The sequence below is a fragment of the Pediculus humanus genome, genomic scaffold, assembly GCF_000006295.1.
Source record: "Pediculus humanus corporis 1103172108216 genomic scaffold, whole genome shotgun sequence".
Classification (NCBI taxonomy): Eukaryota; Metazoa; Arthropoda; class Insecta; order Psocodea; family Pediculidae; genus Pediculus; species Pediculus humanus.
The window spans coordinates 117,217-135,173 of NW_002987786.1; the positions used below are offsets into that span (position 1 = coordinate 117,217).

At 22.3% G+C, this 17,957-nt stretch overlaps 2 protein-coding genes across 2 annotated transcripts; both read left to right on the forward strand.

Moving 5' to 3' along the window:
* Nucleotides 1–6,226: 6,226 nt before the first annotated feature.
* Nucleotides 6,227–6,637, forward strand: Phum_PHUM447480 (uncharacterized protein; the record flags this gene model as incomplete). The annotated part of the gene is made up of 2 exons (XM_002429630.1): nt 6,227–6,440; nt 6,630–6,637. The coding sequence occupies 2 exons, from the start codon at nt 6,227–6,229 to the stop codon at nt 6,635–6,637; spliced, it is 222 nt and encodes a 73-aa protein (XP_002429675.1).
* A 6,165-nt stretch (nt 6,638–12,802) lies between these two features.
* Nucleotides 12,803–13,514, forward strand: Phum_PHUM447490 (uncharacterized protein; the record flags this gene model as incomplete). The annotated part of the gene is made up of 2 exons (XM_002429631.1): nt 12,803–12,812; nt 13,366–13,514. The coding sequence occupies 2 exons, from the start codon at nt 12,803–12,805 to the stop codon at nt 13,512–13,514; spliced, it is 159 nt and encodes a 52-aa protein (XP_002429676.1).
* Between the last annotated feature and the right edge of the window lie 4,443 nt (nt 13,515–17,957).

Here is a 17,957-nt window from a genome sequence, read left to right on the forward strand (position 1 = left end):
TAATTTTAAAAAAAATTTTCTTTTTTTTTTTTCCCCCCCTCCTCATCGATCTTTATCATTTTTTTTTTCTCGTCTCTTATGTTTACCAACCAACCGTTTTTTTTAATTCCAAAAAAATAATTATTATTATTATTACTTAATAAAACGTTTCACTTAACAACAAAGATGATAATAATAATTATTATTATTATTATTTATTTATTTTCCACGGTGTTTTCACGGTTAATTACCTAATATGGAATTACAACGACGGAGAGAGAGAGAGAGAGAGAGAGAGACAGAAAAAAATATTTATTACTTCCCTTTTCCCCCTCTTTCCTCTCTCTTTACCCACCTTTTCCCCCTCCTTTCCTTTTACTTTTCGTTTTTTTCAGTTTTCCAGCTGACCCATTTAAAAAATATATCATTTTCCCGCGTTTTTTTTTTTTAAATTTTTAAAATTTGTTTTTGTTATGTTGGCAACGTTTCGTTTTTAAAAAAAAATTTTTTTTGTAAAGGGTATATAAATTAAAATTTATTTTCTATCGAATAATTTTCTTTTATTTTTTGTAAAAAGAAATTAAATTTTTTTTTTTTTTTTTTTAGAAATTAATCGAAAGGAAACGGAAATAAAGTTTTTTTTTTAAATTATATCGTCTGCTAAAATCAGATGTGCGTATAATAAAAAAAAATTTTTTTATCGTAATATACAAAAATTTTTTTTTTTTTTTTTTTTTTTTTTTTTTAAAAAAAATTCATAGACTTTGATTCGAAAAAAAATTTACGGCCGTTTTTGTTTTTTTTTTATTACTCGGTAAAAAGTAATTCATTATTAAATCCATCATTTTTATTATTTACATTTTCCAAAAAAAAAAAAAAACTTTTTCTTCTGCTAAAAAAAAAACCATTTGGTAGCTTTGGGTATTAAATTTTTTTTTTTTTTGTAGCGAGGGGGAGGTGGGAGGGTGAAAGAAAAAAAAAAAGAAAATTTGAAAAATATCAAAATTTTTAAAAGCTTTTTTCTTTTCTCTCTCTCTCTCTCTCTTTTGCTCTTTTGCTCTCTCTCTTATTCATTTCTTTTCTATCCCCTTCCCTCACTACCCCATCCCCCCTTAAAAAAAAAAAAAAATAATCCTTCGAAATCGTTTTTATTTAAAGGTATAAAAAAAAAAAAAAAATTTTATAAATCGAAAATTTTGAATTTCAATTGGAAATTATTAGAAAATTTTCAACTTTTAACCTTTTTTTTTTCACTCCTCCTCCTCTTTCTCCTCCCCATCCCCACCCCCACGTATTTTCCCTTTCTCTAAAGTATTTCCGGTTAAAATTTGTTTGCATATTGAATTGATTTTTTTTTTTCGTCTCCGTTATGATTATCATCATTATTATTAATGTATATTTTTTTTTTTAAATTTTCCATAAAATAATTTCTTATTTAAAATACAAAATATGCTAATAATAAGATAATGATAACAAAACAAATAATATATGAATGAATTTATTATTGGCAACTGCAGTTCGCGTTTTAATTAAATATTCAAAAATTCATTCGTTCTTGTTTTAACGATTTTTATTTAATAATTTTGCCTCCCCCCCCCCGCGGATGACAAAAAAAAATTTTTTTTATTAAAAAAAACGGATGCTAAATAACAAATAGTTTTCAAACTCCTTCATCATCCCTCTTTTACTAATTAATTACGTCATAGTTCGTAAAATTACTCTGACTGTTTTAAAGAATTTTTAATAAATTTTTTAAAATAGTAAAAATTTCTAGAAAAAAAAACTATGACGTCAATACGTCAATACGATGAGCGCACGAAAAAAAAATTTTTTTTTTGTTATTGACATCATCATCATCATCATCATCAACATCATCATCATCATCAACATCATCAACATCAACATCATCATCATCATCAACATCATCATAATCAACATCATCATCATCATCAACATCATCGTCATCAACATCATCATCAACATCATCAACATCATCATCATCATCAACATCATCGTCATCAACATCATCATCAACATCATCATCATCAACATCATCATCATCATTATTATTATTATTATTATTATTATTATTAAACTTTTCTATATTTACGGTAAATAAATTTAAATTATTTCTTTTCTTTAGAAAACTTTCATTATTATTATTATTATTATTATTTAATTTGACGAAAAAGTTTAATGAACCGTAGCGGTAAACAAAGGTTATAAGGTTATATAAATAAATTTTTTTTTTTTTTTATAGCTCGTTTAAATAAATAGCGACTATAGGAAAATTTAAAGTCACGTGACGAAAATTTAAAAAAAAAAAAAAACCATTTCTTCTGCTTTGCATTTTCTGATTTTTTGCTATATATTTTTTTTTTATAGTCTATTGATAATATTTAAACAAATAGTCGTAGCAGTAAATAATAATAATAATAATGTAAAGATAAAAGCTATAAACCGAACCATAAAATGACTATTCGAAATTTAATTTTCTATAAAAAATAATAATAATTGCTATAAAATATTCAATTAAAAAAATTAAAATTTTTATAGCGCACGTAAAAATTTTACGTCATTAGCGTTCGATCGCTTATCATTTTCTATTATTTATTTATAGCGTGTGTGTAACCTTTCTTTCGATGATAATTTTTCCTAAATAAGCATATTTTTAAGCTAATGTAAAATTATAGCTGAATACGTTCGAAACGCTATAAATAATAGACTCGACAATTTAAAAACGATTTATTATAGCGCTATAATTAAACGCTGAGTGATATAACATTAATATAAAATTAATATTAATTTGCAATCATTTAAAAATAATAAAATTTTAATTAATTTAAATTCACGTGATGATAATGATAATTAATAATTTAAATAAAGGCTAATCTCCAGACTTTTGTAATCTACAATGTAAAGGTTTTTTACACAACCTTTCAGTCTATTTATTTTCATTATCTTCCCGAACCTTTCTTTCTTACTCTCACAATATTCGACACGGATAATAATAAATTTCACTTTTTTTATTTAAATGAAATTTTACTTATAGAAAATTAAATTTTAATTTATTCACGTGTAACCCTATTAATTATTTAATTTTTTACGCGAAAAAAATTCGAATTTTTTTTTTTTACCTTTCCTTTCGTTACGTTTCGTTCGATTCTAGCCCCCGTTTTTATTATTATTATTAATATTTTTTTTTTTAATCGAGCTAAAGGTAAAGACAAAAAGAGACAGAATGAGAGAAAGACAGTGAGAGAGAGAGAGAGAGAGAGAGGGAGGGGAAAAAGATAAATAATAAAATAATAGAGGAAAAGTTTTTCCATAGAAAATTATTTTAATATTTTTACTTTTACTCTTTTATTTTATCTTGTGCCATTTCTCCTCTCTCTTTCTCTCTCTTTCTCTCTCTTTCTCTCTCTTTCTCTTTCTTTCTCTATTCCTTTCTTTCGCTCTCTCTCTCTCTTTTTGTTTTAAATTTCTTTTAAAAAGAACAAATTTACATATATTTATTTTTTTAAAATTTTCTTTCGAGTTTTGTTTTAGAAAACAATAAATGATTTATGTGGTTTTATTTATAATAATAATGATAATAATAATAATAATAATAAAAGTCAATAGTCGTACTGAACACACCCGTCCGATTATAAAAAATTAAGGGAAATTGAGGGGGGGGGGTACTAAGTAAGACAAAGACGGAACCATAACAATTCTTGTTTGTTTGTTGACCTGAAACAATTCAGGAACCAACTCGTTTTCATCTAAGATGGACTGAGAAAAACATACAAGAATTGATGTGTAAGACATTAATTCGCAAACATTTATTCCTTAGGGATCAATTTTACCTCTGGAATAAATGTTGGAGAAAAAAAAACTCCGTCAAACACGTAAAACTCGTCGTGATTGATTGTCGGTATCATTAATAATAATAATAATAATAATAATTTTCATTTATATAAAAAAAAAAAAAAAGAAAATTTTTTTCTTTTCACGTAAAGCATTTTCTTTCTGACAAAAATTCTGACGTCATCGAGTCAAAAGAAAATTAAAAAAATTTAAATTTAAAAACCGTTAAAAATGCAAAAAAAAAAAAAAAGTTAAAAAATTAAAAAAAAATTATTCATTTGAGATTTAAAGTAAAATTTCCTTTTTTTTTTTTTTTTTTTAAAAAAATATAGTCTATAAAATTTAAATAAATGCTATATATATAATTATAGTTAATTAAAACAAAATTAGCTTTACTAAACTATAATTTTTAATTTTTTTTTTTACTATAAAAAATGTAGAAATTATATTAAAACGTCAAAAATTTGATTGATTATTATCATTATTATTATCATTATTATTATTGTTGTTGTTTTATTATTATTATTATTATTATTATTATTATTATTATTATTATCGTTTTAAAAAAATTTTTTTTTAAACGCGCATCGTGTTTTTAATATTTATTTACATTTTTTTCTTTTTGCGACATTTTTTTCCTTTGGGAAAATTTTGTTCTTTTTCCCTCTCGAAAAATTTATACATATGTATTCGAGACAGTGACGTCATTAAATTAATAAAATTACGTATGGAAAAAATAATAATAATAATAATAATAATAAATAAGAAATGTATTAAGGTTGAAATTCGTGTCATAAGATTTTAAAAAGGTACGAGCGAGAATAATACGAAAGGAAAATTTTTTTTTTCCTTTTTCAATTTTTTTTTTAAAACGTTGAAATTATTCCATACGCGAATTTAAAAAAAAAAAAAAAAAAAAGAAAGAAAAATCAAATTACATAAAAAAAATTTTCGCGTTTAATTTTTTTTTTTTTTTTTTTTATTCATCAAAGGAAATAAAATGTGATGGTAGAAAGAAAAAGGAAAAAAAAAAAAAAAAGAAAAGGGGGGGGGCGGGAAAAAGAACGGGCAGGCGGGCGGGGAGGGGAGGTATGGAAGATTTTTTTTTTTTTACTTCTGATAAAAATCGACGATAACGCCAAGTTAAAATTTAAAAAAAAAAAAAAACAATGTTTCGCTTATGGATATTTAAAAATAATAACGATTAAATTAAATAAAAGAAAAATTTTAAATGAAAACAAAAGAAAAAAAAAAGTTCTGATAACTCTTATCAAAGTGCGTAAACTTTACAGAATTAAGTGACAGAATTTTCTTTTTTCTTTTTCCAAACAGCTAAATAAAGGAAAAAAAAGGAAAAAATTTACCCCAGTTCGCGTATTAATAAACATTTTTTAAATAATAAATTTTTAATCTTTTCTCCAGGATGGCAAAAAAAAACAAAAACAAAATTGTTCCGCAATTTATATTTGATAAATGTTTAAGTCATTATCATCATTATCATCATTATTTTCTTTCTGTCTCTCTCTCTCTCTCTCTCTCTCTCTCTCTCTGTATATATAAATATATGTGTAATATACGTTCATTTATCTCCTTCAATTCAATTAACTTTTATTTATTTACCAAAAACATTCAGTTTACTTTGTATCCCCTCTCCCTCCCTCTCTCCCTCTCCCTCTTTTTCTTTCTCTCTCTCTCTTTTGCTCACTTTAGGATTTCTAATGAAAAACTTAAAGAAATAAATTTTTTTTTTTTTTTTCTTAAGCTTAACACTAGAGAAACCTAATCAATCAAAACGTGTCGTCAAAATTGGAGGGAAAAAATGAGAAAAAAAAAAAAAATTTTTCAAACAACTTAAATGACGTCCTATTTTTTTTCCTTTTTCTTCCTTCCTTTCTTCCTTCCCTTCTTTTTCTCTCTCACTCTCTCGTAATTTTTCTTTTTTTCCTCAAAAAAAAAAAAAAAAAAATTTTCTTTTTTCCTATCATTTTTAATTAAAATCCTTTTCGCACTTTGCTCTCGTTTAAAAAAAAAAAAAATCATAAAACATCCATCGTCATGCATTTGTCCTGTTCTAGAATTTTCTATTCGTCATTTTTTTTTTTTTTTTTTTTAAACTTTAAACCGAAAAAATTTAAATTTCATTCATGATTGAATGAATGGGAATCGGAATGACTCGAAACGCCCTTGACCCTTAAATTTTAAATTTGTGAAAATATTATCATTTTTTTTTTTCCAAAATTAAAATTTCCGCACGAAAAACCCCCCCGATATTAATAATAATAATAATAATTTTTTTTCTTTTTTTTTTTTTTAAGGAAAATGAAAACTTGGTGTTATATCGATTGAGAATTTTCCAAAAAAAAAAAAAAAAAAAAAAAAAGGAAATAAACGAGTTAAAATGTTTAACGATAGTTTTAAAAGTGAAAAATATTATTGGAACGATACCGGAATACTGGAACAAATAAAAATAAACGTTAAAGATTTGGAAAATTGTACTGGAGAAGAAAACGTGACTTTTGAAAAAGAATACAACGATTACATATTTGATAGTTTGGGCATAAGAATATTATTTATCGTTTTATATTCTATTGTTTTTTGCGGATGCGTTTTCGGTGAGTAAACACATTTTTTTTTTTACATTTTTTCCCTTTTTTTCTTTTCACCGTTCATTCATAAAAACAAAACAATAATAATAATGATAATAATAATTAAAACAACGCAATACGAATTTTCGAATCAGTGAATTTCACGCAAAATGTAAAAAAAAACAATGATTAAAAAATTTTTTTTTTCGAATTAAGGAATATAATAAGATCGTCGGTTATGTAATAAGTTGTATCTATTTAAAATCTCTCTCTCTCTCTCCCTCTCTCTTCATCTCTATCTGTCTCTCTCTCTCTCCCTCTCTCTCTCATTCTATTTAAATTCTCCAGAGGTGTGTTTTATTTTAAACGCGGATTTAAATTTTATTTTGACATAAGATATAATAAAGGCAAAGGTTTATTTTATACTTTTTAATAAATAAATTATTTTTGCTAAAAAAAAAAAACCAATAACTTATCCGAGATTTAAATGCTTTGTAAACTTTTTTAACGACAGCAAAATTTAAAAAAAAAAAAAATTTAAAGTTTTTTTTCAAGAGCAAAAATCATTATTTTCGATTCGTTTCAACGAAATTAACAATAATCAAATTTGTCGTAGAAGGAAAATATTTTTGTCACGTGATAAAACGACGTGACGTAATTAAAAAAATAAATGGAAAAATTTTAAATACGTAAAGAAAGATTTCTTCTGCTTTCGAGTAAAATAATCATCAATAATAATTATTATTAACATAAATAGTTATTGATGAATTTAAATTTAAAGAAAATTTCCTTTTTGTTTTCCCATTTTTAATCGAGGAAAAGCTTTATTAATAATAATAATAATAATAATAATAATAATAATAATAATAATAATAATAATAATAATAATAATAATAATAATGATGATGATGATGATGATGATGATGCATTGTTTTTTGTTGTTTTTGCAAAAAAAACCGTAAAACATGAATTAATTTTTAATCAATGCATTAAAACAAGTGAATTTTCCAACTTCAATTTATTTTTCAATTAAACTAAGTAAACGTGCAACGGAAAATGGAGGGAGGGGGGGGGGGAAAAATTTTCTTTTTAATTTCAAATTTTTCCGCATATTAATCGTAAATTTTTTCATAGACCTCATGTTTAGCTTATCATTAAATAAGTTTTCTAACGAAAAAAAAAAGAAATTTTTAACTGATAACAGGAGGCGTAGAAAATAGTGAAAACGATTATTAAAATCGTATTAATAATTTATAAAAAAAATTTTCATGGGGGGATGTGAGCGTGTGTGCGTGGGTGCGTGGGCGTATAAGGAGCGGATTCAAAGAGGATTTTTTTTTTTTAAAGTTTTAAAACAGTAATTATTTTGATTAAATATTTAACGTAATCTTTTAAAAAAAAAAAAAAATTTAAAATTTTCTTTTCACGTACTCTCATTATTATTATTATTATTATTATTATTTATTAATTTAAATTAATGTTTTTCATTAAAAACTTTTCATTAATTGTTTTGTTTTTTTTTGTACCTGTCAGTTTGTCGAAAGGTTCCCCCCCCCCCATTGAAAATAACAAAACAAAAAAAAAACAATTCCTTTAGGCTTTTTTTTTTTATTTAAACAAAGTTTTTTGTTGTTGTTGTCGTTTGTTAATTGTTATATAAATCAATAGATTGCGTTGTTAATTGTTTTTTTTTTCGTTCGATTGTTTGAACACGTGAAAGTTTTTTTTTTTTTTTTAATTTTATTAATTAAACAAAAAACGTTATTTCTTTTGTCATTAAAATAATATAAACAATTTTATTACTCTATGAAAATTTTCGATATAAAAAAAAGTAAATATTAATTCGGATGTTGAGTTAATAAAAATTCGTAAGACAAAAATTTAAAGAATTTTCTTTTTTCGGAAAATCAAAAATTCCGTTGAAAATTCAGCCTCGAGTATATATATATAATTCAAATAATAATAATAATAACATTTCATAATTTTCCCGATGGAAATTTTTTTTTAAAAGATTATTATTATTAATTTTTTTCCCAGGAATCGGAGGAGGGGAAGGAGAGGAACGCATACTTCCCAAATTTTTTTTTGTTTTTTTTTTTTGTACGTAACAAACGACGGAAAAGTCAATTTTATTTCCCTCCCCCCCCCTCCGAGCCTATTCATGATTTATTTCAGGAATGAGTTTAATGTTTTTTGTTCGGTAAAGGAAAATTTTTAAAATTTCGTTCAGGTCATGTTTGAATTTCGAAATCCGGGAAAACCTTTTTTCTAAGATGAAAATTGTTTCACTCGTGCGTGTGCGTGACTCCATTCACTCACTTCCTGCATGTATATAACATTTTTCCTTTTTTCTTTTTGTTATTTTTTTACGATTTATTATTATTATTATTATTATTATTATTATTATTATTATTATTATTAACATCATCATCATTATTATTATTATTGTCATTATTCATTTTTTTTTATTTCGAAAAAGGAAATTTTTTTACGATATTTTTTATTATTATTATTATTTAACGGTGAAATTTTTTTATTTTGTTTTTTATTTTTTTTTTATAACTGAATCGAAAACGTTTTATATTAAAAATTGTGTTTGTTCGTTTGTTTGTCTGTTTGTTTGTTTGTTTGTTGTCGTAAAAATGAATACACGTGTAAAATGTTTTTTTTTATTTCGAACATATTTAAAAAATTTTTTTTTTTTTCGTCTTTGAAAAATTAATTTTAAAAAAAAATATTTATAAAAAAAAATTTTTAAATTAAATTAAAATTAAATTAAAATTAAATTGAAATTTAATTCGTGCGTACGACGTCATCGAAACAATTTATTTAAATTTAATTGACAACGAAAAAAAAAGAAAAATTTATTATCCGGCAATAAATTAATTTTCAAAGAATAATAAACTGACTTTAAAAAAAAAAAATTAATACGACGGGTAAGGAAAATTCGAATTTTTTAAATAACAAAATGGAAAATTCCAGAACAAAAAAAAAAAAAATTTTGACGAAGAAAAAAAATTACGAAACGTTTTTTTTTTAATCGGAATTTAATTTCGTAACATTTTTAACCCCCCCATTTTCAATATCTTCCTGCCCTTTTTTGTCTCTCTCACACCCACGCTTTCACCGTTTCGCCTACGCCCCAAATCAACCCTCTCCCCCGCCCCCCGCCTCCTCCCTTAACCTTGAACTTTTTCCTTATGAGTTTTAATCTGATAAATGTTATCGCGTACGTCACGATGATGCGACGTTCAAGTTATAAATAAGATTTTAAAAGAAAAGAAAAGAGAAAAAAAAATTTTTTTTTTTTTCCTTATGTACGGTAATTAATGATGATAATAAATAATAATAATAATAATAATAATAATAATAATAATAATAATAATAATAATAATAATAATAATAATAATAATAATAATAATAATAATAATAATAATAATAATAATAATAATAATAATAATAATAATAATAATAACAATAATAATAATAATAATAATAATAATAATAACAATAATAATAATAATAATAATAATAATAACAATAATAATAATAATAATAATAATAATAATAACAATAATAATAATAATAATAATAATAATAATAATAATAATAATAATAAATAATAATAATAATAATAATAATAATAATAACAATAACATTAATAATAATAATAATAATAATAACAATAATAATAATAATAATAATAATAATAATAATAATAATAGAAGTAATTATTAAAATTTCTATTTTTTTTTTTTTTTTATTTATTTATTTTTACAATTAAACGTATTGTATTGTAATTGTACAAAAGTTTACGTCATAAATTTTTTGCTATTGTCAAGCTTTAAAAAAATATTTTTTTTTAAAATTATTATTTGCTGTCATTTGACGCACGCTCTTTTAACAGCAAAAACAACAACAATTTTTTTTTTTTTTTTTTAATCAACCACAAATGATTCGATAAATTTTATTGCATTTTTTTTTTTTTTTTACAATAAAAAACAATAAATAATAACAATGTTTCTTTTTTCCGACCGTAAAAGTTCAATAAAGAGACTGAGAGAGAGAGAGAGAGAGAGAGAGAAGAGAGAGAAACAGACTGAGAAAGACTGAGGGGAAGAGAGAGAGAGAGGGAGATATGCAGACAGTGAACACGAACTGGGGGAGAAAAAGAAATAGAGAAAAATAGAAAAACAGACTGTGAAAAAGAGAAAGAGAGAGAGAGAGAGAGAGGGGGGGAGATTAAAGTAAAAATGTTTTTTTTTTAAGAACCGCCATAAAAAAAAAAAAGAAAAAAAATTATATTATGAAAAAGTCGTTTTTTTTTTTTTTTTTTTCTTAAGAAAAAATTCCAATAAAATTTCACGATTTTTATTTTATTTAATTTTATTTACTCTGTGATTAACCGTTATAAAAATTATAAAATTTATAATATATATGCGTACCTACAACAAAATTTATTTTATCTATATTATAAAAAAGGAAAATTTTTTATCATACGTTTAACACCCTTTTTTTTAAGTTTTATATTCATTTGTTTTTTCTTATTGTTATTCTATATCATTTTTTTTTATTACAATACGTGTTTGAAAACGTTATAGCGCTATAATTTTTTTTTTTTAATTCGTTTATAAAATCGCATAAATCATTTCCCATTTATTTTATTTTTATTTCATTCAAAAATTATACCCGAAATTAATAAAAAACAAGAGAGAGAGAGAGAGAAACCTGAATAGATCAACTACAGCATTTATTTCATTTATTGATTTATTGATTTATCGATCGGTTTTTTTTTTATTAATAAAATTAATTACATTTAAAAATAATTATAGAATTTGCATTTGCAAGTAAATTTAAATTACAGTTCAATAAATTTAAAACTTGCAACTTGTCAGTAAATTTATTTCTTGCAGCAAAAAAAAAAAATATTACACTTTTACAACAGCACACGTGAATACAAATTTATCATTATTACTATTATTATTATTATTATTATTATTATTATTATTATTATTATTATTATTATTATTATTATTATTATTATTATTATTATTATTATTATTATTATTATTATTATTATTATTATTATTATTATTATTATTATTATTATTATTATTATTATTATTATTATTATTATTATTATTATTATTATTATTATTATTATTATTATTATTATTATTATTATTATTATTATTATTATTATTATTATTATTATTATTATTATTATTATTATTATTATTATTATTATTATTATTATTATTATTATTATTGTCATCATCATCATTACAACGGTAACATTTATTTTTTTGCTTACGTCACGAAATAATAAAAAAAAAATTTCATTTCGATTCGAGATTTTAAAATAAATACGAAATTAGCATCTAATTCATTTCCTGTTTAATATTTGACGTAAACTTTTCACGAAATAAAAAGTGTTTTCCCTTAATTGCAGGAAAACAAAAACACTTAATCACTATCTATCACCCGCATTAAAATTAATAATAATAATAATAATAATTTAGCAGAAGAAAAATAAAAGAAACTCGGCTTAGTAATACAAGGAAAAACCACCTTTAATAATTTCGAATCATTGTCACCAGTTTTGCGTTTAAAAGTTTAAAGAATAATATATATATATTATTAGTAAACGAAAAAGTTTCCAGAAAAGAAAATTTCGGTTTCCATGGTTACCGTTTAATTGTTTGTAAACATTGAAAAATATTAAAATAATAATAACAATATGTACGACAACAAATTTCCACGTGACGACGGAAACAATTATAAGAAAAAAAAAATTTTCTTTCGTTTCGTTATAGAAAAACGCCGCGCAAATTTTCATATTGAAAATTTTATTATTATTATTATTTTCATCGTAAAATCACACGTGTGAAAATTAATTAATTATTATTAATTATTTATTTACGGGAGAATGAACATACATTAATTAATTAATTGTTTGTATTTACGTAACGAACGAAAATATTTATTTATGTATAAACAATAACAATTTTGATAATTATCGTAAAATTTTATTTGCTGACTCGTACAAATAATAAAAATTTTCATTTCCGCCGCGAATGAAAATTTTCTCCATTTCCGGTAAATTTATTTATTATTGGTTTTGAAATTCAACACGTTAGAAAAAAAAAAAAATATTGAAATGACATTGTTTCTTTTGGCGGTGGAGGGAGGGAGGAAGAAGGGGGAAATTTAAGAAAATTTCATTTTAAAAAATTAATAATAATAATAATATTAATAATAATTTTAAATAATTTTGACGATGATGATAATAATAATATAATTTTTTTTTATTAAATTAAGCGAAAAATTTTCCGACTAAAACAACAACTCTTATGAAAAAACCGATAAAACTACGTTGGAAAAACAAAATGGCGAAAAGTTTTTAATGAAATTATTATTATTATTATTATTATTATTGTTTCCTATAAAAACTAGGAAATTTTAATAATAATTAATTTTTATTTTTTTTTGTTTGTTTGTTTGTTTGATAATGTTTGTTTAATTTTTTGTTGCCGTCGTCGTCGTTGTTTGTTTGTTTGTAGTTATTGTTTTTCTTTTTCTTCTGCTTTTCCGCGCTTACGTAAAAGTAAAAGCAAAAAAAAAAAAATTGAATATCGTTTATCTTTTAATTTAATAACTTTTTATCTTATCTAATAATTTTAATTGAATAAACCAAAATGTTTTCCGTTATATACTTTAAATAAATAATCGATAAAATCGATTCCGAAAAAAACTCTAACCTAAACGAGTATTAAAACAATTAAAAATTTTATAATTACTTTGATATAATTAGTGTTGAAAACGTTAGGAAAATTTTCAGGGAAATTGTTTCTTATGACGTCATCATGCACCGGAAATTGTTTTGTTTTTTCCTTGCGACAAAAATAAAATGAAAATTATTAACTTAAATTTTTTTTTTTTTTTTTTACAGGGAATTTAACCGTCATTCTGTTGGTACTACTGACGAGAAGATTAAAATCGAACACGAATTTTTTTTTAGCAAATTTAGCATTTGCCGACCTTTGCGTTGGAATATTTTGCGTTTTTCAAAATTTGACTTTTTATTTAATAACAACGTAAGTAAATTTTCTTTCTTTTTTTTTTTTTTTTAAATAATAACGTCCACTTATCGGAAATAATTAATCATCGATCGATTGATCGATCGATCGATCGATATTTTTGTGATTTTTAAAAGTCGTTTGAGAGGAAAAAAAAACAATTCATCACTTAATAATAAAAGAGTGACGTAGAATGATATTAATATTTATGGGTTTAATGTTTTGAGGGATGAAAAACATTCGAGGACGCGGCGACATTAAAATAAATTTTTCCTCAAACGACTTTTTAAAAAAAAAAAAAGTGGGGAGTCATTGATCGATTATTGATTTATCGAAAGGGGGGAAAAAATTATTAATTTAAAATTAATCGAATGTGTTAAGCGCTTAAACAAATTTTTTTCCCCTTGAATTCGCTTTTCCGTATCCGGAAAATTATTTTAATTCCGGAAAATTTTTACACATATATTATTATTATTATTACCTAATTTTCATAACGTTTTCTTTTTTTTTTTAATTAATTATTATTCGATTTTATTTTTAATTTTTTTTTTTTGATAGAATAATTTTTAAATAAGTTTTCCACCAATTAATTAATTACTTCCGTTTCCGGTTATTTTTTCTTTCCTTTTTACACATTTATTTCCTTTTTTTTTTTTTTCAAAAAGTAAGAAAAATATTTTTTTTTTTAAGGTTATTCAAAGTTAATATAAAACTCTTGAGAATTCCTACAGGTGTTATTGTACGTTTTTCTCATTGTGTTTTCGATTCGTAATAATTTCCCCCCCCCCCAACAGCTCCCCAATGCCTCCCTTTCATAAAAACATATCGTAGCGTTAAAAATTTTTTTAATCAATTAAATTTTTATCGATCGAATCCCTTCGAGAGGTTAAATAACAAAAAAAAAAAAACTAAGCCCAATATTTTATTTTTCAATTAACAATAGAATCGTGTTCATGACCGATAACAACAACAAAAAAAAAAATTAATTTAATTTTCAATCGTTCAATTATCTTTTTGTAAATAATTATTCTATTTATATTCATTCATTCATTCAATCATTCAATTCATTTATTTTTCCTCCCCTTCCCCCCTCCACGCCCCCACATTCTTATTCTTATCGTTATGATTTCTTTGGTTATTATTATTATTAACATAAAAACCCTTCAAAAAGTTTTTTTATTATTATTCGGTACGAATTAAGTTTGTAAACAAAACCCCCGTCGAATTTATCGTCTGCTTTATTTTTTAAAATCGATTAAATAATAATAATAATAAATAAAAAAATAAATAAATAATAATAATAATAATTATAATTATAATAAATAAGATAAGGATAACGCGTTAGTGGGTTAATTTAAAAAAAAAAAAAACTATGGATATTAGTCCGTTTTGTTTTCTTTTCTTTTCATACAAAATGGCGGGAAAATTTTTTTTTGTTTTTACGGATGTTTATTTCTCTATGATGTTAATTAACGCGGCATTAACGGTCGTTCTGACGTCATTTTTCACATATTTTAAACGATTCGTTTCCGGGTTGTTTTTATTACGTCACGACTGCGACAAACGCATTAATTTTTTTTTTTTTTTGTTTTGGATAATTTAAATTTCAATTGAATTTTACACTTTGGACAACATTAAAAAAAAAAAATTTCAATTTTTTTTTGCAAAGGGCAAAGTGTAAAATTAAATTGAAATTTAAATTATCCAAAAAAAAAAAAAAAAAAAAAAATTACATTTTCATTAAACGCGTATATAAATACGCATTTACGTGGTACATACATAAATATATTGATAAAGTAATAATAATAATAATAATAATAATAATAATAATAATAATAATGATAATGATAGTGATAATAATAACGATTTATATACATATTTTTTTTTATGATAAATTAATGAACCGAAAATAATAAGAAAAAAAATTTATTAACGTCGTCGTCGTCGTCGTCGTTATATTTTTCAAAATAATAATAATAATAATAATAATAATAATAATAATAATAATAATAATAATAATAATAATCTATTTCATTTTTAAAATGATCGGATTTTTTTTTTCGTTGATAAATAATATTAATAATAATAATAATAATAATAATAAATATCATGAAAAATGTTGATGATGATAATAATAATAGAGAAGGGTACATTTTTTTTAAAAATCTCCCCAAGATTTTTTCTTATTGACGTCATATTATTATTTATTTCCGGTTTAAAAAATAATTACGCACGAATAGAATTTTTTTAAATGTATAATAATAATGATAATGAAACAAACGATAGGAAATGATGAGTTCGTTAAATTTATGCAAAAAGAAAAACGCGCCAACATTTTTTTTTTTTAAATTTTAAACAAATATTTATTGATAAAAATAATTAATTCCATTAAGACTCATTTGTGGAAATTGTATTCGTAAACAAATACGTATTCGAACATCCGTTTCCGGTTTCGATTAACGGTAAATTTTTTTTTTTTTTTTTAAATGTTTCACATAAATTTTATGTGAGTTTTTAATTTTTTTCTTTTGAAATTCAATTTTATAAAATTTTTTCCCTTTTTTTTAATAAATAATAAATTAAAATAATAATAAAAATAATAAAAATAATAATAATAATAATAATAATAATAATAATAATAATAATAATAATAATAATAATAATAATAATAATAATAATAATAATAATAATAATAATAATAATAATAATAATAATAATAATAATAATAATAATAATAATAATAATTGAAAATAAAAATTTTACATTTTAATTAGGTTTTTACTAAATAATTAATAATAATAATAATAATTGACTTCGTATAAAAATTAAATTAAATTAAAAATAAAGTCATGGCGACGTCATGTCAGTGTCTTTGACGATGGGAGACAAGAAAAAAAAAGGAAAAAAAATTGATAATAATAATAATAAAATGGTCGCGTTTGATAAAACGGAAATCGACGTCAGAGGTCATTTTTAAATAAATAAAAAAAAGAGACGTTTATATCCGGTTTATAATTTAATAAGTCTTAACTCGGTTTTTGCGACAAAAATAATAATAATAATAATAATAATAATAATAATAAAATTATGATAATTTATGGGAGTTTCATTCACATGAAATAAACACACATGAACATTCGTAATAAAATTTTGCATAGCAGAAGACAAATTTTTTGTTTAGCAGAAGACAAATTTTTTTTTTTTTAAATTCGTAATCGTAAAAGGATTTTATATTGTTTTCACAAAAAATGTTTTATAATAATAATAATAATAATAATAATAATGACATTGCATAATAATTCATAAAATAAAAAAATTTTAAAACCGTGTTTCTTTGTTTGTTTGTTTGTTTGTTTTTAAATGCATCAAATTTTTTTATAAATTTCGGACAAAAAACAACAACGAATAACGCGTGAAATTTTATAAAATTATTTTGCAAGTATAATTATTTTTAATTAAAAAGTTAATAAATGTAAACCTTTCGTTTTTTTTTCACGGCGTTTTTAAAAGAAAGAAAAAGAAAGAAAAAAATGGCGTCGGAAAATTGAAATTTAAAAAAAAAAAAAAAAAAATTTTTGTAAATTTTCGAGAGGCAGAAAAAAAAAAAAAACACAAACAACGATTTGTTCTTTAAAAAAATGTTTTTATTTTCCCCCTCGCGCAACTGTAGGGTTGTTTTTTTTTTTTTTCGGGGAGGGGGGTGGGAAAATTTCAACGATAAAAAAAAAGAATTTTCTAGAAATTTTAAATTTAAACCCGCCCGTAAATTTCGTTTTATCTTTTAATAAATTCCTTTTAGAAAAATTTTTTATTAATTATAAAATAATAAAAAGCAGAAGATAAAAAATTCACTTTGTCATTCATTCATTCATTCATTCATTCAATCAATCAATCAATCAATCAATCACTCGATCGGTCATTAAATTAATTTTTTTTTTTTGTTTTTATATCACTTTTCAACTTGTGCTTTCATTATTATTATTATTATTATTATTATTTTTAATAGGGGAAAAGCTAAAAAAAAAAAAAAATCATCTTCTGCTCGCAGAAATCATTTTATTTAAATTAACATCATTATTATTATTATTATTATTAATGACGTTGAAAGAAGAGAGAGAGAGAGAGAGGAAAAAAAAATTTTTTTTTTTTATAATATGAACTAATTAGGCCATTTCAGGTGGGTATTAGGAAAAAATTTTTTTTTAATTTTTTTTTTATTTTTTAATGTGACGGAAAAAGAAAAAAGAAAAAAAGAAAAAATTGTCGGTTTTTCATGTGACAAAAAAAAATTTTCCAAGATTTAAAAAAAAAGTAAGAAAAAATTTTTTTTCAATTTCACGAGATTTATAAAAGCGTAAAAAAAAATTTTCCCTCTTTTCTCTCTTTTCTTCTTTCGAAAGAGTTTTTTTATACAATTATTATTATTATTATTTTTTTTTTTTTTCTTTTTCCTTTTCTTCTTTTT